The sequence below is a fragment of the Hypanus sabinus genome, chromosome 32 (genome assembly GCF_030144855.1).
Source record: "Hypanus sabinus isolate sHypSab1 chromosome 32, sHypSab1.hap1, whole genome shotgun sequence".
Lineage (NCBI taxonomy): Eukaryota > Metazoa > Chordata > Chondrichthyes > Myliobatiformes > Dasyatidae > Hypanus > Hypanus sabinus.
Genome location: NC_082737.1, coordinates 3,823,332 through 3,845,152, shown reverse-complemented (window position 1 = coordinate 3,845,152; position 21,821 = coordinate 3,823,332). Strand labels below are relative to the sequence as shown.

The 21,821-nt window shown below is 44.5% G+C and overlaps 1 protein-coding gene across 1 annotated transcript in view; it reads left to right on the top strand.

Moving 5' to 3' along the window:
* LOC132384378 (NACHT, LRR and PYD domains-containing protein 3-like) overlaps nt 1-21,384 on the top strand; it is a 53,028-nt gene extending 31,644 nt beyond the window's left edge. The window contains exons 6-12 of the mRNA XM_059955483.1: nt 4,228-4,399; nt 4,499-4,570; nt 12,912-14,649; nt 15,294-15,380; nt 16,884-17,054; nt 18,246-18,413; nt 18,538-21,384. Coding sequence (XP_059811466.1) covers nt 4,228-4,399; nt 4,499-4,570; nt 12,912-14,649; nt 15,294-15,380; nt 16,884-17,054; nt 18,246-18,413; nt 18,538-18,625 — 2,496 coding nt within the window. The 3' untranslated portion in view covers nt 18,626-21,384. The remainder of the gene's footprint in view (nt 1-4,227; nt 4,400-4,498; nt 4,571-12,911; nt 14,650-15,293; nt 15,381-16,883; nt 17,055-18,245; nt 18,414-18,537) is intronic.
* Nucleotides 21,385-21,821: the final 437 nt, after the last annotated feature.

The window sequence follows — 21,821 nt, the reverse complement described above, 5'->3', positions numbered from 1 at the left end:
TCCGCGGCCTTGCCTTGCTGAAACCTCTACAACAGTCTCTCACACTCCTGTGTCTTGGGGTCAGATTATTGCACTGGAGACACTATGTCCCACTGATCGGACGTCGGGGCTAAAACCTGTGAGGCGATAGCAGGAACTGCAGGTTCAGAGTGAACTGCTGAGCCAGAACTGATATCCAACTCAAGTCCTATCAAGGGAACTCGTTAAATTCAGTTCATTTCCATGAACCTGTGAGAGCATGTGGCTGTCACCCAAGATGCTATCATGTGGAGAAGGAAATCTGCCAATCGCACCGGTCTGGTCTGAACTCCCACACCGAGCCACGCTCGTATCTGGTGGCCCAGGAAATAAAGCTGTGATTTATATTAAAAAAAAGTTTAGGAGAATGCAATAAAGGGGAAAAAGTTAACTGTTAACTCAATCAGTTCAAGTAAGTCAACAGCTGAAATCTCCCTGTGGAGTCCCTGAAACAGAAAATGTCAGCAAAGTTTCTTCTGATACCAGTGAGAGCAACAGCCCAACGTTATCAAATCTACTCAGCCAGATATCTGTGGTTGATGTAAATGCAGGGAGGCCTCCAGGTGACCCCAAGGGCTTCTGCACACAGAGCACATCATGGTTTCTGCCATGTGTCCAAAGATACAGATCCAGACCAGAGGGAGCAGCGTAAAGCCCAGACTCCATGATGCATCATTTTCAGCAGTAGCGGAGTGGTAACCAATCCATGGCCTTGTGCTTAAGTGTTTCCTTCGCTTCATGATCACCATGAACTGAGGAGGAGGGGTATGTGGATAAATGTGTGTGTTGGGGGGGTGGGGAGAGGGAGAGAAGAGATCTGGATCAGCCCCAGTCTGGAGGTGTTGCCAGCTGATAATGTTGCAGAACAGCTTGATGACCCCATACCCAAAGGGGTGGATTAAAAGCTCGGCAGTCCTGTCGTTCAGCGATCCAGTCAGTGGCAGGTTGTGTTTTTAGACTTGTCTAGAATTCAATTTTATGCATAATTATGAAGTATCTCCTAAATATTCCTCGAGTATTTTAATGAGTGGCATCAAGTAAGACTAATCAGAAAGAACAATTACTTTGAGTCTCTGAGACATAGGAATAGAATTAGGTCATTCAACCCATCATGCTCTACAATTCTATCATGGCTGATCCCAGGTCCTACTCAACCCTCATACACCTTCCTTCTTGCCAAATCATTTGTCCTAAATGATCAAGAAACTATCAACTTCTGCCTGAAGTATACCCATGGACTTGGCCTCCACCACACTCTGTGGCAGAGCATTCCACAGATTCACTACTCTCTGGCTAAAAGAATTCCTCCTTGCCACTGTCCTAAAGGTCACCCCCTCAGTTTTTGAGGTTTTGCTTGCTGGTTCTGGATGGCTGACCATAGGGTTTCCTATATCATCCTTTACACATGTGGTTGGCTTCAATGAGATCACCCTGCATTCTTTGAAATTCCAATGGATACAGGCCCCATGCTGCCAAGCACTCCTCACTCGTTAACCCCTTAATTCCCAGTATCATCCTCATGACCCTCCTCTGGACTCTCTCCAATAACAACACATCCTTTCTGAGAAATCGGGCCCGAAACCGTTGACAGTACTCCACATGAGACGTGAGTAAGCAGAGAGACAACTAATGCTGTGACTCACAAGCACAACATGTGTATACATGGTGCATGTTGCAGTTTAACAAAGCTTGTTTGTACGTATGTGTGTCCATAATCGGGTGTTCCTAAGACAAAGAAGAAGTGGTAGTCCATCTGGCCCATCTAGTCTGCTAGGTCACTTCATCATGACTGACCCATTTTCCCTCTCAGCCCCAGTCTCCTGCCTTCTCCCCATATCCCTTCATGCCCTGACCAATCAATAAATTTCTGCTTTAAATATACAAAGAGACTTGGCCTCCACAGTGACATGTGGCGACAAATGCCACACATTCACCATTCTCTGACTGAAGAAATACCTCCTCATCTCCGTTTTCGTTATTCTGAGGCTGTGTCCTTTGGTCTTAGACTTTCCCACCATAGGAAACATCCCCTCCACATCCACTCTGTCAAGGCCTTTCTTCGTTCATGTGTCGAATGTAACATTTCATCAACAAAGCCAGGCAGTGGGCATTTGTAACAAGAGTCCAACAACTTGCCTTTGATTTGGATTGGAATTGTTATCACTGGTTCCCACTTGACTTTTTCCTTCAGTGGCTTTTTCCACTGAGGCCAGGGGAGAAAAAAAACAGGTCATGGGTTAAGGGGGAAAAGTTTAAAGGAAACATTAGGAGGGGCTTCTTCACACAGGGAGTGGTGGGAGTGTGGAATGAGCTGCCAGATGAAGTGGTAAATGTGGGCTCATTTTTGACATTTAAGAAATACTTGGACAGGTACATGCATGAGAGGGGTTTGGAGGGATATGGGCCAGGTGCAGGTCAGTAGGACTAGGCAGGAAAATGGTTCGGCACAGCCAAGAAGGGCCAAAAGGCCTGTTTCTGTGCTGTAATGTTCTATGGTTCTCCAGTACACTGGTGTAAAGTTAACCTGAATTTCGGTTCTGCCAGCTGCTGCAGAACACAAGCAGACCATTTGTGGGTACCCCGTCACTGGTGGCTCTGCTCCCACAAACAACTATGTGTCTGGAGTGTGACAGAGTACTCTTCACTTGCTCCGAAACCAGCAAGTAATTACCCACAACTCAGGATCACAAAACCCAGCCATCGCCCTAAGCACTCGGTCTGTCTTCCTCTGGTGCACAGTATCTTTGTTGTGTTCCATCTACAAAATCCACTGTAATTACTCACACAGCCGACTCTCAAATACATGAATTCATACACCCAAAGGGGGAAGGGTCAGAGAATCATTGTCACCTGCAGTTTTCCCATTCGCACTTGGAGACTTGCCTCTGTTCCCTCACTCCCAATGGGAACTCCCCTTTGTGTTCGCTTCTTCATCAAGAATCTGGTCGGTTTTGCACTTGCTGTTGATGTCCATATTCTTGGAGTAAATAAATGGAGCATTTTGCACAGACGCAGACACGCACTCATGGACACGGATATAGACAGACACACACACACACACACACACACACACACTCAGATACAAAGCAACAGAGAGAGAGAGACTTTCTCTCTCCCTCTCCCTCTCTCCAATAGAGTGAGACACACACAGAGTCAGAGACCCAAACAGCCAAGCCATTGGAGAGATGTGACTGCAGATGCTGCATTCTGGAGGAAAAAACAATCAGCTGGAGGAACACACTTGATCAGCCAGTGTCTATGGAGAGAGGAATGGCTGATGTTTCGGCTTCAGACCATGAATCAGGGCCAAGAAGAGAGGGAAGATGGTTGTTCCACTGCATCTGATGTGGCATTAAAATAACACAATAAGATGAAGATCACGATAGTAAATAAAAACACAATGAAAGTAAATGCATAAGATTGCTTACAATGTGAGGTGAGGGACCACACCTGAGGGAAGTGCAGCCAACTCCAGCTTATGAAACACCACATTATGGAACTGGATGAATGGAGGATCATCTGAGAGGCAGAGCATTTGATAGACATGAATTTTGAGCTGGCAATTACACCCGGAGTGCAGAGTTCTGGGAGTAGGTAAACACGGAGAGGTAAAGGGAGAAAGAAGTCAGTGCAGGGTCACCCACCCCCCCCCCCCCCCGTGGCCATTCCTCTCAGCAACAGGTATACCCCTTTGGATAGTGCTGAGGGGGATGACCTACCTGGGCATGGCAGCAGCAGCCAGACCAATAGTACTGCGGTCAGCTTTCAGCAGGTAGAGCAATAGTCATAGGGACTTGATAGTTAAGGGGACAGATTCATCAGCAGCAAAAGAGAATTCAGGATAGAGTGTTGCTGAGTTTTCAACTTTCTGCAGCTTTTTTTCCAATTCTATTCAGTCGTTGGAATGCTCTCCTGTGGAAAGCCTTGTTGTTTCTTCTTTGAAACTGCATTGACAAGCTCGGCTGCGGATAGATCTTCAGAGATGAAGTCATCTCATTTGCTGAACATGGGATCCAGATTGGGAAGTGGATGTGCCAAAGAGAAATCCTGGTATTAGTTCATTCTTCTAATTGGTTAATGCTTCTAGTTAAACCTGTAGAGGCAGTTGAGATTACCTGGTAGTAATTGCTGTTCTCCAACTGAGAAAATGTTCTCATTCCTGATCTGTGTCCATCAGACCTTTTCTCAAAACATTCTCTGTTTTATCAGGCAATTGCTGACCTGGCAGAGAAGGGAGACCGGGCAGAGAGTTCCAAGCTCCTCTTCAGCCTGGTGATGGAGAAAGGTGCCCAGACCAGGAGGGTGATGTGGGAATCCTTTGAGAAAATGCAAAACCAGTTACCAAAGTTGGACAAAATACTGAAAGGAATCCTGGAGCACGGTACAGTAAAACAGCACACTGAGCGCAAAGTGACAATGAAGCACTCAGCTGAATGGTAGTGTTCAGGTTTGGTTTCATGAAAACTGTTTAATTCCACAGGCCCTGTTCTAAATGAATATATGGACATCGGCTTTCCCCAGGGTTTTCGGGATTTATCCTCACAACTGAAGGGTAAGTGATGCAGTGCAATTCAAACAAATTACTTGGCAGGATTATTGTTAGCTGTTCTGATTTTGGCAGAATCGGGGACTGCCAGTGGCTGCAACTTTGAAATGGAATGGACGTTCCGTGGATTTGTGGATTGACTGGGAAATGGGATGGACATGCCATGGATTTGGGCATTGGCTGGGCACCGTGTTTAAGTTGAAGATCCTGACATTTGTATCTCACTTTGCAAATGTCACAAGTCAGAATTTTTTTTTAAATCTGATAATCGGACAGTATTGGCTCCCTTCCTGTTTACCCTGTATACCTTGAACTGAGCATGTCATCTGCAGGAGTTCTCTGATCACTCAGCAATGGTTGGTTGTGTAAAGGGAGGACAGAAGGATAAATATAGGGCCCTGTTGAAGGACTTTGTCAAATGGTGCAGGCTGAATCATCTGCAGCTCAACATCAGTAAGACAAAGGAGATGGTGATGTGCTTTAGGAAGACTAAACCTGCTCTGCTCCCTGTTATTATTGATGGTGAGGATGGTGAGGACCTAACAGTACCTGGAGTGGAAACCAATGTAGAGTCTGTGTACAAGAAGGGCCAGAATCACCTCTACTTCCTGAGGAGACTGAGGTCCTCTCTTTCCCATTTTGTACCAGTCTGTTGTCACCAGTGCAATCTTCTAGTGGTGGTGTGCTGAAGCAATGACATCAACACGGGTGATGCCAACAAGGCTAAAAAAACTGATTAGAAAGGCTGGCTCTGTTATAGGAGTCAAACTGGATACCCTGAGTTAACCTGGGTTGCTGGGTCAGTCATGATCGATGGCTGGGGAGTCCCAAGTACCTTTGCATCTCAGAATTTTTTCATTTTCTCCTCATTTAGAAAATAGCCTGCACATTTATTTCTACTGCCAAAGTACATGACCATGCATTTTCCAACATTTTCCATCATTTGCCACTTTCCTATTCTGTCTAAGTCCTTCAACAGCCTATCTGTTACCTCAACACTACCGGCGACTCCGCCAATCTTTATATCATCTGCAAACTTGGCATCAAAGCCATCTATTTCTTCATTAAATCTTTGACATTCAGCATAAAAAAGAAGTGCTCCCAGCACCGACCCCTGTGGAACACCACTAGTTCCTGGCAGCCAACCAGAAAAGGATCCTTTTATTTCCACTTGCTGATTCCTACCAATCAGCCAATGTTCTAACCATGTTAGTAACTTTCCTGTAATATCATGGGCTCTTAACTTGGTAAACAGCCTCATGTGTGGCCTTGTCAAAGGTCTTCTGAAAGTCCAAATATACGTTTACTGTATCCTCTTCATCTATCCTACTTGTAATTATCAAAAGATTCCAGCATGTTCATCAGGCAAGATTTTCCCCTAAGGAAACCATGCTGACTTTTCCCTATCTTGTCCTGTGTCACCAAGTACTCCATCACCTCATCCTTAACAATTGACTCTAACATCTTCCCAGCCACTGAGGTCGGGCTAACTGGTCTATAATTTCCTTTCTGCTGCCTTCCTCCTTTCCCAAAGAGTGGAGTAACACTTGCAATTTTCCAGTCCGCTGGCACCATGGCAGATTCCAATGATTTTTGAAAGATCATTTCCAATGCCAACACAATCTCTAACGTTACCTCTTTCAGAACCCTGGGGTGCAGTTCATCTGGTCCAGATGACTTCTGTACTTCTAGGTCTTTCAGTTTTTTGAGTACCTTCTCTTGTAACAGTAACTGCACCCACTTCTCTTCCTTCACACACTACATCAGGCATACTTCTAGTGTCTTCCACTGTGAAACTGATGTAAGCTACTCATTTAGTTCATCTACCATCTCCTCATCCCCTGTCACTATTTCTCTGCCCTCATTTTCTATGGGCCCTTCATCCACTCTCATCTCTGTTTTAATTTTTACATACATGAAAAAGCTTTTACTATCCACATTGATGTTTGCTAGTTTGCTTTCATATTTCCTCTTTTCCTTCCTAATGATTCATTTAGTTGTTTTCTGTAGGGTTTTAAAAGCTTCCCGGTCCTCTATCTTCCTGCTTATTTTTTGGCTTTGTTGTATACCCTCTCTTTTGTTTTTACAAAAGCTTTAACTTCTGTTGTCAGCCACTTTTGTACTATTTTGCCAGTGGAGTCTTTCTTCTTTTTTTTGAAATACACATGTACTGTGCCTTCCTTATTTTCCCCAGAAACGCACACCATTGATACTCTGCTGACATCCTTGCCAGCTCCTTCTAATTTACTTTGGCCAGCTCCTCTCTCATACCACTGTAATTTCCTTTACCCATTGAAATACTGCTGTGTCAGACGTTAATTTTCTCTCTGTCAAACCCAATCATATTGTGATCAGCACCTCCAAAGGACCAGGTGCTGCGGCATCTATCGTGGAGAGGTTCTGCCCTTGAGCACATCAGTGAGTGGCCACTGTGGCAGGGATGGAGTTTTTGGTTTGTGCCATTATGAACTGTTCAAATCACTTCATGATAATTGGCGTCAGTGCCACAGGGCTGTTCAGTTCTGACGATGCAGAGTTCTTTGGTACAGGGATGATGCTGGCCAATTTGATACGTGTGGGGACAGCAGCGTGGATGAGCGAAGTGTTGGAGATATCAGTGAGCTGTCTGAATACTTGGCCTGGGATGTGGTCTGGCCCTGTTCTCCTAAGAGAGCTGACTCTGCAGCATCCTCCTCACATCTGCTGGTGTTCCAGAGAGTGGCTGCTCACCTTCAGGAACCAGGGATGTGTGGCTTTCATCGCCTACGTTGTGTTACGTAACCCATGAAAATCATCCAGAACATCAGTGACAGAGGGATCACGGCTACAGTTGACACTGTTTTTCTTATGCAATCAGTAACTTTTCTGTCAAGGTGACTCCAGCGAACAACACTCTCAGTCGACATCGGTCTATTAGCACATGAGAACAAATTTTTTAAAACTTTTCTTAGGTCTGTTTTTTTTTACCTTAAATGTGTTTCCGGGACTGTGATTTACAGTTAGGAGACTGTTTGAGGGATCCAGGGCTCTGCTGGCTCAGAGAAAATTCTGAAGCGAGCGCGCACTTGGACAGTCTCACTGAGAAGAAACTTTGAGGTGTGGCAGGAGCCAACGTTTGACTGTGTTTCGCCGTTTAACAAGTCCATTAATTGGCGATTAAAACATCGAGGAATATTGCGGAAGGCGAGCATGAGTTCATTGCCGACTGCCTGCTGTTTGACCGCTGCTGAGGAAGAAGTCTGTGAACGGCCGATCGCCGTGTGACTCTCTGTGGCAGGCGGGTAGGCCTCTCTATCTTGTGTGGTGTCCCTCCCTTTCGATAAATGTCGGTGATATCGGAAGATGCTGTCGTGATTCTGTCGTATTTAAGAACTGTGGATTTTTTCCAGACTTATGGTTTTTATGTTCTGTGTCGTTTATCACGCGATCCTTTGCTATTTTGCTGTGCGAGGGGAGGGTGTTTGGGGGTTGAGGTTCCGTTAGTATACTGCTAGTTTCTTGTGTGGTGGAGAGATTGTTTTTTGGGAATTGATGTTCCTGTTCCATTTTGTGCCAGGAAGAGGGTGGTTGATGATCGCAATGCTGTTCTTTTTGTACGGAAGAGGTGGGTGTTTTGGTTTAATGTTTCCCTCCAAATTACTTTTATGTTGTTTCTTTGCTTTGTGTCTCTCTGGAGAATTAAAATATCGGAGTTGTATATGGATACATGCTTTGATAATACATAAACCTTTGTTTCTTTGAAAGATGCCGTCCGATGTGCCACAAGGAAAAACAACGTTGTCTGATTGCTTCCTTGGTATTTCTGTACTTATGTATTGTTGACTGACACTATCTCTGTAGCTGTGACACTCCATTCTGCATTCTGTTACTGTTTGACTGTGTTCTGCCTTAGTACACTGTGTAATGATGTGATCTGTGTGAACGATATACATAGAACAGTACAGCACGTTACAGGCCCTTCGGCCCACAATGTTGAGCCGACCTTCAAACTCTGCCTCCCATATAACCTTAAATTCCTCCATATACCTGTCTAGTAGTCTCTTAAATTTCACAAGTGTATCTGCCTCCACCACTGACTCAGGCAGTGCATTCCACGCACCAACCACTCTCTGAGTGAAAAACCTTCCTCTAATATCCCCCTTGAACTTCCCTCCCCTTATCTTAAAGCCATGTCCTCTTGTATTGAGCAGTGGTGCCCTGGGGAAGAAGCGCTGGCTGTCCACTCCATCTATTCCTCTTAATATCTTATACACCTCTATCATGTTTCCCCTCATCCTCCTCTCCAGGGAGTAAAGCCCTAGCTCCCTTATTCTCTGATCATAATGCATACTCTCTAAACAAGGCAGCATCCTGGTAAATCTCCTCTGTCCCCTTTCCAATGCTTCCATATTCTTCCTATAGTGAGGCGACCGGAACTGGACACAGTACTCCAAGTGTGTCCTAACCAGAGTTTTATAGAGTTGCATCATTACCCCGCGACTCTTAAACTTGATCCCTCGACTAATGAAAGCTAACACTCCATAAGATTTCTTAACTACCCGATCTACATGTGAGGCAACTTTCAGGGATCTGTGGACATGTACTCCTTAGATCCCTCTGCTCCTCCACACTTCCAAGTAGACTGCCATTTACTTTGTACTCTGCCTTGGAGTTTGTCCTTCCAAATTGTACCACCTCACACTTCTGGGTTGAACTCCATCTGCCAATTCTCAGCCCACTTCTGCATCCTATCAATCTCTCTGCAATCTTGAACAATCCTCAACACTATCCACAACACCATCAACCATTGTGTCGTCTGCAAACTTGCCAACCCACCCTTCCACCCCCACAACTAGGTCCCACAACAGTAGAGGTCCCACAACAGATCCTTGTGGGACACCACTAGTCACAACCCTCCAATCTGAATGTACTCCCTCCACCACGACCCTCTGCTTTCTGCAGGCAAGCCAATTCTGAATCCACCTGGCCAAACTTCCCTGGATCTCATGCCTTCTGACTTTCTGAATAAGCCTGCCGTGTGGAACCTTGTCAAATGCCTTACTAAAATCCATGTAGATCACATCCACTGCACTACCCTCATCTATATGCCTGGTCACCTCCTCAAAGAACTCTATCAGGCTTGTCAGGCACAATCTGCCCTTCACAAAGCCATGCTGACTATCCCTGATCAGACCACGATTCTCTAAATGTGCAGAGATCCTATCTCTAAGAATCTTTTCCTACAGCTTTCCCACCACAGACGTAAGGCTCACTGGCCTATAATTACCTGGACTATCCCTACTACCTTTTTTGAACAAGGGGACAATATTCGCCTCCGGTACCATTTCCATGGACAACGAGGACATAAAGATCGTAGCCATAGGCTCCGCAATCTCTTCCCTCGCCTCATGGAGCAGTCTGGGAAATATTCCAGGGACTTATCCATCCTGATGTATTTTAACAATTCCAACACCAGCTCTCCCTTAATATCAACATGCTTCAGAATATCAACTTCACTCATATTGTCCTCAGCATCATCAAGTTCCCTCTCAGTGGTGAATACCGAAGAGAAGTATTCATTGAGGACCTCGCTCACTTTCACAGCCTCCAGGCTCATCTTCCTGCCTTTACCTCTAATCGGTCCTATCTTCACTCCTGTCAACCTTTTATTCTTCACATAATTGCAGAATGCCTTGGGGTTTTCTTTTACCCTACTCGCCAAGGCCTTCTCATGCCCCCCTTCTTGCTTTCCTCAGCCCCTTCTTAAGCACCTTTCTTGTGACCCAATATTCCTCAATAGACTTATCTGATCCTTGCTTCCTAAACCTCACAATTGGTAGGTATATGGACAGGAAAGGAATGGAGGGTTATGGGCTGAGTGCGGGCCAGTGGGACTAGGTGAGAGTAAGCATTCGGCACGAACTAGAAGGGCTGAGATGGCCTGTTTCCGTTCTGTAATTGTGACATGGTTAGATGCTGCCTTCTTCCATCTGGCTAGTTTCTCCACCTCACTTGTCACCCATGTTTCCTTCACACGACCATTCCTTATCTTCTTCACCAGGACATATTTATCCCTAACATCCTGCAAGAGATCCCAAAACATTGGCCAAATGTCCATAGTACATTTCCCTGCAAAAACATCATTCCAATTCACACCCGCAATTTCTAGCCTTATAGCTCCTAATTTGCCCTTCTCTAATTAAAAAAATTTCCTGTCTTCTCTGATTCTATCCTTTTCCATGATAATATTAAGCACCGGGGGTGGTGGTCACTGTCCCCCAGATGCTCACCCACTGCGAGATCTGTGACCTGACCCGGTTCGTTACCTAATACTAGATCTAGTACGGCATTCTCCGTCGGCCAGTCAACATACTGTGACAGGAATCCATCCTTGTCGCACTTAACAAACTAAACCATTGGAACTAATCAGGTGCCAATCATTATTAGAGAAGTTAAAGTCATCCATGATAACAACCCTGTTATTATTGCAAATCTGCCTCCCAAAATCTGCTGCTACCAGGGGGCCTATAGAATACTCCCAATAGAGTAACTGCTTCCTTCCTGTTCTAAATGGCAGAAAGTATTATCTGTGATGTAAGGCATTCTGATTTTAAGAGAAAAGTATGTCAATAAATATCAATTGTATTGTTTTTATGGAAAGATATTGTGGGCCCTGGCACCAGGGAGGCAACAGACTATCCGGGATTATCGACTCTTCCACAGAGATCTGCCCCCCCAACTATTGAATCCCCTATCACTACTGCTCTCCTCTTTTCCCTCCTTCCCTCCTGAGCTGAGGGTCCAGTCTCAGTGCCGGAGACGCAACCACTACAACTTGTCCCTGGTAGATCGTCCCCACCAACAGTATCCAGAACGGTATGCTTATTATTGATGGGAACGGCCACAGGGATGCTCTGCTCATTCTGTCTATTCCCCTTTCCTCTCCTGACAGTCACCCAGCTACCTGCCTCCTGACTTTTAGAGGTGACTATCTCCCTGAAACTCATGTTTATTTCTGCCTCTGTCTCTTGAAGGATCTGAAGTTCATCCAGCTCCAGCTCCCGTTACCTAACACGGTTTGTCTGGAGCTGCAGCTGAATGCACCTTTTACAGGTGTAGTCATCAGGGACAATTGTGCTATACCTGAGTTCCCACACTCTTCAAATGGAGCACTTGACTGCCCTAACTGCTGCTTCCATTACCTACTCCAAAGTTAATTATAGTTATTAAAGAAACTTACCCGGCCTTACTTGAATGGGAGCAAGTTTGTGCTCAGCCTCTGCTCACCGAAGCCTCTCGAGCCAAAGTCTTCCTGCTCTGTCTCCCTCTACTCCATTAATCTGCTTGCTTTATAAACTCTCCCGCTGCCTCACAGGCCGACTTTCACACACTTGCGCAGTTGTGCCCATTCAAACTGCCGAAGAAATACAAGACAAGATTGTCACTGTATCTCTATACACGTCAACAATAATAAACCAATTCCAATTCTGTTATTGTTTGACCTTGTTCTACCTCAATACACTGTGTAATGATGTGATCTGTGTGAACGATATACAAGACAAGATTGTCACTGTATCTCGGTACACGTCAACAATAAGAAACCAATTCCAATTCTGTTATTGTTTGACCTTGCTCTGCCTCAATACACTGTGTAATGATGTGATCTGTGTGAACGATATACAAGACAAGATTGTCACTGTATCTCTATACACGTCCACAATAAGAAACCAATTCCAATTCTGTTATTGTTTGACCTTGTTCTACCTCAATACACTGTGTAATGATGTGACCTGTGTGAAGCACAGAAAGCCTAGTGTAAAAGCAACACTGTATTGCTCTTCCTGTCTCCATTGCCGGTTTAATTCCCAATGACTTTGGAGCTCGCAGTTTAGTGACTGTCTCCTTGCACCCTTCCAGGTGGTTAACCGCAGGCATCCACCTGCCTCACTGCCAGGGCTGTGAGCGGTGTCAAGAGTATGTGACTGAACCAAGAGCCTCCCCCTCAGTCCCTGTTTGGGGGTTGAGGTTCTGTTAGTTTTTTTTTATGTGTAGTGGAGTGTTTGGTTGGAAGGAGAGGGGTTTTCAAGGGTTGGTGATCGGGTTGCCGTTCTTTTTGTATGGGGGGGTGGTTGATGTTTCTCACCGAATGACTTTCATGTTCTTTCTTTATTTCGTGGCTATCTGGAGAAGACAAATTTCAGAGTTGTAGATGGATAATAATAAATGAACCTTTAATGCCCTTGATGTCCAGCCACAAATGCCAGGGAATCTACTGGTGAACCTCCTCTCTATGGAGTTGGGGATTTGGAAGTTCTTGTTGCTTTGGACATACAAATGAGAAACCTTTTTCTCTCTGTTCCCATGAAAGATGTTCAACAGAAACACAAGGAGACTCTGCGGGCACAAACTGAAACACTGAGAGTGAACACGATCCTGGTGAGGGAGAAGGTGAAGGTTTTCCAGCTGGTTGATCGATACGCTGAACTCACGGTCATTTCTACTCTTCGAGATCGGAGACTGGTGGAACATGAGCTGCCGGCAATAGGCCGGGACCATGATGAGTTGAGAAAGAAACAACTCCAGAGAGAGTTAGAAATAATCCAGTCTGATCAGTTGTTCCAGAGCAGCTTTTCCTGGGGTAAATCCAAATCTGGGAGGTCAGCAGCAGTAGCCGGAATCGCAGGGATCGGAAAAACAACAATGGTGCAAAAGATTGTTTATGACTGGGCTACGGGGAAAATATACCAACAATTCCAGTTTGTCTTCAGTTTCAAATTCCGGGATTTAAACTCCATTAACAATAGAATAACCCTGAGGCAACTGATTCTGGATCAGTATCCTTACTTTGGGAATATCCTGAGAGAGGTCTGGGAGAACCCAGAGGGATTACTGTTTATATTTGATGGTTTGGATGAATTCAATGACAGAATTGATTTTGCTGACAGTCAGAGAGATACAGAACTCAAGCACCAGTGCCTAGATCCTGAGTCGTGGTGTGAAGTGTCGGACATGGTGTACAGTTTAATCCAGCACAAGCTGCTCCCAGGGTGTTCAGTGCTCGTGACCACCCGTCCCATTGCATTACATTTATTGGAAAAGGCAGACATCAGTGTCTGGGTCGAAATCCTGGGATTTGTTGGTGAGGAGCGGAAGGCATATTTCAACAGGTTTTTTGAAGATCAGACAGTGGCAGCAGCTGTTTTCAAACACGTGGAGGAGAACGATATTCTCTACACCATGAGCTTCAACCCTTCCTACTGCTGGATCCTCATTTTGGCACTGGGCCCCTTCTTCACAAAAAAAGACAGGGACCCACAGCAAGTTCCCAAGACCATTACCCAACTATATTCCTACTATCTTCATAATATCCTGACAAACCACAGGCGTGAGATTGAGAGCCCTCGTGATGTGTTACTCAGGGTTGGTCAGATGGCGTTCAAAGGAGTGTCCCAGAGGAAGGTTGTGTTCACAGATGGAGATTTGATCGACTGCAATCTCCAGCCTTCCCAGTTCCTGTCCGGGTTCCTGATGGAGCTTTTGAAGAGAGAGGATTCTGCCTGGAGTGTGGTGTACTCATTCCCACACCTCACCGTCCAAGAGTTTGTCGCTGCACTTGCACAATTTCTAAATGAAGATGGTCGTGGTATCCTGAAACTCCTCACTGAAGCCCAGAGCACGACAGATGGACGATTTGAGATGTTTCTCCGTTTTGTTGCTGGTCTCTCCTCTCCAAGGTCAGCTCAGGTCCTGGGGGAGTTTCTGAATCCTTTTCCCTATGTCACAACCTATGGAGTGATTGACTGGGTGAAGGTGGAGTTTAAACGCCAACTTGAAAATTCATGGAGTAAACGTGGTAAAAGGGGTCTCCTGAACATATTGCACTGTCTGTTTGAGTCTCAGAATCCAGGACTGGCTGAGGACACACTGAAATCTGTGGAAACGCTTTCATTCAGTGGATTGCAACTGGCCCTGATTGATTGCACAGTCCTGTCACATGTTCTACAGTTCTGTGATGCAATAAAACTCCTCGACCTGACGGGCTGCCAAATACAAAGTGAAGGACTCCAACGGCTCCGAACCAGACTGCACAAGTGCCAGGAGTTGAGGTAATTGTTCATTTATCTCTGTAACTCCTCTGCCGCTCAAGTCCGGCATGATTCCCTCCCTCTAATCTGTTCGGCTATTTACCCCAGTTCACTCCTCTGTGGAGCTGCTTACACCCCCTCCCCATCTCCGTACCCCAACTTCGCTCCTCCGTAGTGATGTCACTACCTCCCACCACCCCCCATCCAGCTCACTACTCTGTGGGGCTGTTTACTCCTTCAACTCGCTCCCCTGCGGGGCTATTTACTCCTCTGTAGTGATGTCTCCATGCCGCTCAGTCCTCTGTGGGGCTGTTTACTCCCCCACCTCGCTCCTCTGCAGGGCTGTCTACACACCTGCCTCTGTTGTGTTCTGTGTACGCTTTCCTTTCCTCTCTGGGTCTTTGTCACAAGCCCATTCCCCTCATTCAGTTGTTGGTTTTGATGCTCCCCATGTGTTTGTAACCCTCTCATTTTTAATCATTGCATAGGAAATTCCCCATTAAGACAAGAAACTCAATGTAGAGTTATTTACACTCTTTGAATATTTGGGCAATAAGACATTTATTGATTATTATTTTCTGAGTATGTTTCTTGTAATATCTGAATTATATTCTATTATGCCAGACCTGGGGTTTGACTCAATCTGTTTCTCACATTGTGCTTAGAATGGCTGATAATAACCTGGGAGATTCAGTGATGCACCTGGTGTCTGCCCTACTGAGGACCCCAGATTGTATAGTACAGAGATTGGAGTAAGTATCAAACCATGAGGGAAATGATATTTGCAGTCACTGGGTGTCCGATACTGAACAGTAATTAGGGTAAAAAGACACGGATGGGAATTGTATACAGACCCCCAAACAGTAGTAAGGATGTGGTCTGGAAGTTAAGATGGGTCATAGAAAATGCTTGCCAAAGGGACAGTGTTACAAAAGTCATGGGGACCTTCAATATGCAGGTAAATTGGGAACATCAGGTTGATATTGAATTCCTGGAGGGAGAATTTTTAGAGTGCCTAGGAGATGGCTTTTTAGAATAGCTCATGGTTGAACTCATTAGCGGATCAACTATTCTGGATTGGGTGTTGTGCAATTACTTGATTAGCATGCTTAAGATATAAGAACCTACTGAGCAAGAGATCAGATTATGATAAAATTAATTCGGAAATTTGAAAGGAGAAAACTAAAGTCAGATATATCACTGGAGTAAAGGGAATTACAGAGGCATGAGAGAGGAGTTGTCCAGAATTGATTGGAAAAGAACACTGGCAGGGATGACGGCAGAGCAGCAATGGATGGAAATTTCTGGAAGCAATTCAGAAGGCACAGGATATATACATCCCAAAGAGGGAGAAGTATAAGATGATACAATAGTGGTTAACAAAAGAAGTCAAAGCCAACATAAAAGCCAAAGAGAGGGCATATAATAGAGCAAAAATTAGTGGGAACTTAGAAGATAGTAATGAAAAACGTCATTAAGAAGGTAATGATAGAATATGAAAGTAAGCTGATCAATAATATTAAAGGGGATACTAAAAGATTCTTCAGATATATAAAGTGCAAATAAAGAGGTGGGAGTGCATATCAGATTGCTGGAAAATGATATGGTGTATGTAGTAATAGGGGACAATGGAACAGCGGATGAGCTGAATAAGTAATTTGTGTCAGTCTTCATGGTGGAAGACGCTAGCAGTATGTTGGAACTTCTAAAGTGTTAGGATTCAGAAGCATGTCGTGTCCTATTACTAGAGAGAAAGGTTTGGGAAACTTAAAAGTCTGAAGGTGGAATTACCAGGACCAAATAGTGTACACACCACAATTCTGAAATGCTGGAGGCATTAGTAATGATCTTTCTAGAATCACTAGATCGTGGAATGTTTTTCGGAAGACTGGAAAATTGCAATGTAACTCCATTTTTCAAGAAGGGAGAGAACCAGAAGAAAGGAAGCTATAGTTAGCCTAACCTTAGTATTTGGGAAGATGTTGGAGTCAATTATGAAAGATAAGGTATCTAGGTACTTGGTGGCATATGATTAAATAGTCTGTAGTCAGCATGGTTTCCTCAAAGGAAAATCTTGCGTGCCAAATCTGTTTGAATTCTTTGAGGAAATAACAAACAGGACAGACAAAGGAGAAATAGTTGTTGTTGACTGGTTTTTCAGAAAGCTGCAGTGTCCTGCTGGTGGCATGTGTTGAAGTGTCAATAAATAAATAATGCTCTCTCCCCTGGCTCTCTGTACTTTCTCTCCTCTTTAGGCTGGCATCCAACCATCTCACAGATTCTGGTGCCAAGGAGATATCCTCTGCTCTCAATACAAACCGTTCGCTGACTGTGCTGAATCTGAGCAATAATAACCTGGGAGATTCTGGAGTGAAGCTGGTGACTTCAGCTCTAAGGGACCCAGACTGTAAAATACAGGCACTGGAGTAACTATCAGACTGTGGAGGACCATGTCTGTAGTCACTGGGTGCCTGACACTGAATATTAAGTCCTTTGACAAGGTGCCACACATGAGGCTGTTTCACGAGCTACAAAGCCCATGGTATTACAGGAAAGATTCTTGCAAGGATAAAGCAGTGGCTAATTGGCAGGAGACAAAGAGTGGGATTAAACAGGGCCTTTTCTATTTGGCTGCCAGTGACTCATATTGTTCCGTAGGGATTGGTGTTGGGACCACTTCTTTTCATGTTATGTGTCAATGATTTAGATGATGAAATTGCTGGATTTGTGGTCAGGTTTGCAAGCAATACTGAGATAGGTGGAAGGGGTCTGCAGAAGGGCTTGGACTGATTGGGAGAATGGTCAAAGAAGTCACAGATTGTGTGTAAGAAAGTGTATGGTCATGCAGTAGAACGAGTAAAGCCATATTTTCTCCCTGTTTACTTTTTAAACAGAGAAAGTCCAAAAATCAGAGGTGCGAAGGAACTTGGGAATATTTGTTCAGGATTTTACTTCCCAATGACTTGCAGGTTGATTCGGTGGTAAGGAAGCAAAAATCAATGTCAGCTCCTCATCTTGAAAAGATGTGCTAACATTGGAGAGAGTGCAAAAATAACAAGAATGAATCCAGGGACGAAAGAGTTTGGGTTAAATGAGGAATGTTTGATGGCTCTGGGCCTGTACTCACTGGGGTTTACGAATGAGGGGTGATCTCAGCAGATCTTTTGAAAGGCTTAGATAGAGTGGATGTGGAAAAGATATTTCCCATAGCGGGTGAATGTAACCTAAGAATACAGGCATATCTGCTTAGAGCAGAGACGAGGGAGGAGCATATTCATTGCCTCAGATGGGAATTCATTGCCTCAGATGGTTGTGAAGGCCATGTCATATTAAAATTGTATTTTAAAGTGGAGGTTGATGCTTCTTGATTAGGCAGAATGTCAATGGCTACAGGGTGAAGGTAAGTGAACAGGGTTGAGAGGATAATAAACTAGCCATGATGGAATGATGGTGCAGAGTCGAATGGCCTAATTCTGCTCTTGTGTCTTATGTATCTGTAATTGTGTATCTGATAAACACTGGCATTTGCACAGTCTTCTCTCCCTCTCCATCCCTCCCACTCTCTCTCTCTCTGTCTCTCTCTCTCTCTCTCTCTCACCACTCTCTCTGATCTCCAGGTTGAGGTACATTGGTCTCACAGATTCTGGTGCCGAGGATCTCGTCTCCGCTGTCAGTCAAAGTCAATCACTGGTGGAGCTGGACCTGAGATTAAACTCCCTCACAGATCGATCTATCCCCTGTCTCTGCCACCTCATACAGACCCTCCTGAGTCTGAAACGGATCCGGTGAGTGTTTTTATTATAAAATATTAGTGGATCTGCAGGGTTTCTGATGATATCTGTCTGCTGTTAACCCCAGTCCCTTTTGTCTAATCTGTTTATTTCCTCTTTCTTCTTCAATCTGTTTCAGGTTGTGTGGCAATTGTTTCAGTTCAGTTGGCAGGAAACAGCTGAAGTGTCTGCAGGAACCCAAACCCAGGCTGACTGTGGAACTGTGAACATCTGGAAGTGGGAACTACTCCCCCCTTGGAGTGGGGTCATTTTTTGCTGATTTCTCATCTGTAAGACTGGAAGGCATTGTAGGAGTGAAATCAGTCCACTCAGCCCTTCACATCTCTCCAACATTCAATCACAGCTGATTTATTCTCCTTCTCAGGCCCATTATCCTGCTTCCTCTCCTTTGCCACCCTGATTATTCTAGAATCTAGCCACTTCCGCTTTAAATATACCCTCTGTAGCTGACTGTGGCTATGAAATTCCTCCTCATGTCTGCTCAAAAGGAACATCCCGCTACTCTGAGGCTCTGCTCTTTGATCATAGACTCTCTGACTTTTGGAAACATCCTCTTCACATACAGTCCATCCAGACTGTTTCAAAACTATCTTCCCCACAGCCTTCTCATTTCCAGTGAGTACAGGCCCTGAAGCATCAAATGCTCCTCATATTTTTAAAAAATTTCATTCCCAGGATCATTTACCCACGACAATCCAGACACCTGTTCTTCAATAAAGGGTGCAAACTTCTCACAATCCTCCAAATGTGCTCTGACCAGTGTTTCCTGGAGCCTCAGCATTGCATTCTTGCTGGAATTCATGGTACATATTCATGTCAACAATATACTGCAGGTAGGAAAAGGGAGGAAGTCCTGAAGACAGAATTTAGAGAGCTGAAAAACAGGACCTCTAGGATAGTAATCTCTGGATGCAAAAAGACTGAATAAGATGAGATAAAATAGAAGACACCACGATGAGATTTACGAGAATAATAGAGGGAATGAAAGGGTTAATGCATCAGGAGTGTTTGATGGCTCTGTGGCTGTTGTCGCTGGAGTGAAGGAGACTCAGGCCAGATCTCATTGAAACCAATCAAATATTGAAAAGCCTATATAGAATGGATGAGGAGAGAATGTTTCCAATAATGGAGGAGTCCAGAATAAAGGGCACAGTCTCAGAATAGAAGGGTGTCCCTTCAGAACAGAGAATTATTTTAGCCAGAGGTTGGTAGATCTGTGAATTAATTGCCACAGATGGATGTGGAGGCCAAACTTCGAGGTTGATTCTTTCCTGATTAGTAGGAGCATTGAGGATTACGTAGAAAGAGCAAGAGAATGGGGTTAAGATCGGGTGGCCTAATTCCATTCGTACAGCTTATGATCTTACATTTTGTGGAATGGTGGCTACAGAGGCTTGTGTGGGAACTGTGTTATTTACTAATTCCATAAGTGATTTGGGTGCAAATACACGAAGCTTGATCACTACATTTCTGGATGATACAAAAATAGAAGAGAGTGAGATTCCAGCTGGATCTTGCTCATTTAGGGAAGTGTGCAAATGGATTTCAATGCAGATCCATGTGAGATGATGCACTTTGAAAAGTCAAACCAGGACTTGTGCTCCAAATGATGGGACGGCTAATGGACTAGCGAGGTCTAGGAATCCATGTGTGCATTTTATTGAAGAGTATCACAGATATGCAGGATGCTTTGGCACGCTCGTCGTCATTGGCTAATGTGTTGAGGAGGCGAGTTGAAACATAGAACAGCTGTATGTCATTGCTGAAGCTCTACATGAGTGCTATGTACTGTATTGGTCACAATAAGCAAGAGGTTAAAAGAGATGAGGTTTGACAGATTAACACTTTATTCCTCAGTAGTAACAGTTTTGAAATGTTTAACATTATGTCTGACAGAGAAATGTTTAAAATTACTCAAGGTCTGCATCCTTGCGGTGAAGGACTTGCTGTTGTAAGGATCACTGTCGTTATACTCCATTGCCGACTGTTTCTGGGCAGTGCACTGCGAAGTGTTTGTATCGGTGCAGGTCTGCGGTGAGCACTCTTTGTGTCCTTGCCGCCCGTTTCTGATGCTGTAGCAATTTGTGTCCCAGTGGGCTCACGGTCACTCTTACGTCTGCACTGCGCAGGGAGTTGTTACAGTGCTGGGAATATAAAAGTCTGTTCACTGTGTGTGCGTGTCCTGCTCCATGTCATCACAGTACTGCACTCCCTGTTGTGAAGACTTGTCCTCACTGTACAATGTTCCATATTGGAAACACCTCTGCTCTCACAGTACAACGCCGTGTTGTAAATGTCTGTGGCCTCACAGCACAACTCTGTGCTGTGAAAACTTGTACCCTCACAGTACAATTCTCTGTGTCATGAAGATGTGTATGCTCACAGTTCAGTATCGCATGTGTTCTGTGTCCTCACATAACAACTGTGCATGGGATGAGGACTTGCACCCTCAGTGGTCAGCATGGGAGAGTTGGGATAGGGCCTATTTCCATTCCATATAATTCTGTGACTTATCTGAGTAATTCTGCAACCGCTGCCTCTATATGATTGTAGCATGACACCCCAGCGTGGTGATGAGTTCTTCACCCATTGAAATTCATCATGCCATGTGCCTCACTCAGCGTGCAGTCGACCGTTGTCGCTACTTTCAGGAAGCAAAATATTGTTGCCCACCCCTCCCACCGGCTGCTGTTCAGCAACACTTCCCGGGGCCTGAAATGTAGCATATGTAAAGTTCAAAATACATCAGTTCACTGGGTTAATGTTCCCAGATCAGTACATAACACACTCCACAAATTCTTATCATTGCCCCTTCAGTTCAACCGACACGTATGCACATTAAAATGTCCCTTAAGATTGAAATGCCTCCCGCTGTACCGACAAGTTCACTGTCAACATAATAAAGTATTTCCCAGCGATAAATTTGCTGATCTGCTGTAGAGTCACCATTGATACGATGTTTATTTCCCAGAATACTTTGCAGAGTTTTTGTTCACATTTCGATTAAATATTTATGTGTAAATCATAACTACATTTTGACTCTCTTTTTAATTGTATGGTTGGGACAATTGCAGACATAAATCAGATAAGACGACAGTAAGATGGCAGCCATTCACACCACTCAGTGGCACAGCTGTACTGGAGAATGGTCCATTGATGTGCAGATAACCATGTGTAACACTTGCTCAACAGGTGGTATATGTCCAGGGGGAGAAATTCCAGCCACTCTCCAACCCTGCCTCACGTATACGCAGGTGCTGTGGAAATCAAGTTAATGCAGCGTCACACACACAATATCAAACTCACACCAGATGCATTTATAGAATATACTTTAAAGATTTTACTAAAACTAAATGAGTACTAACAATACAGTATATATGAAGGAAAAGAAAATAAAGTAAA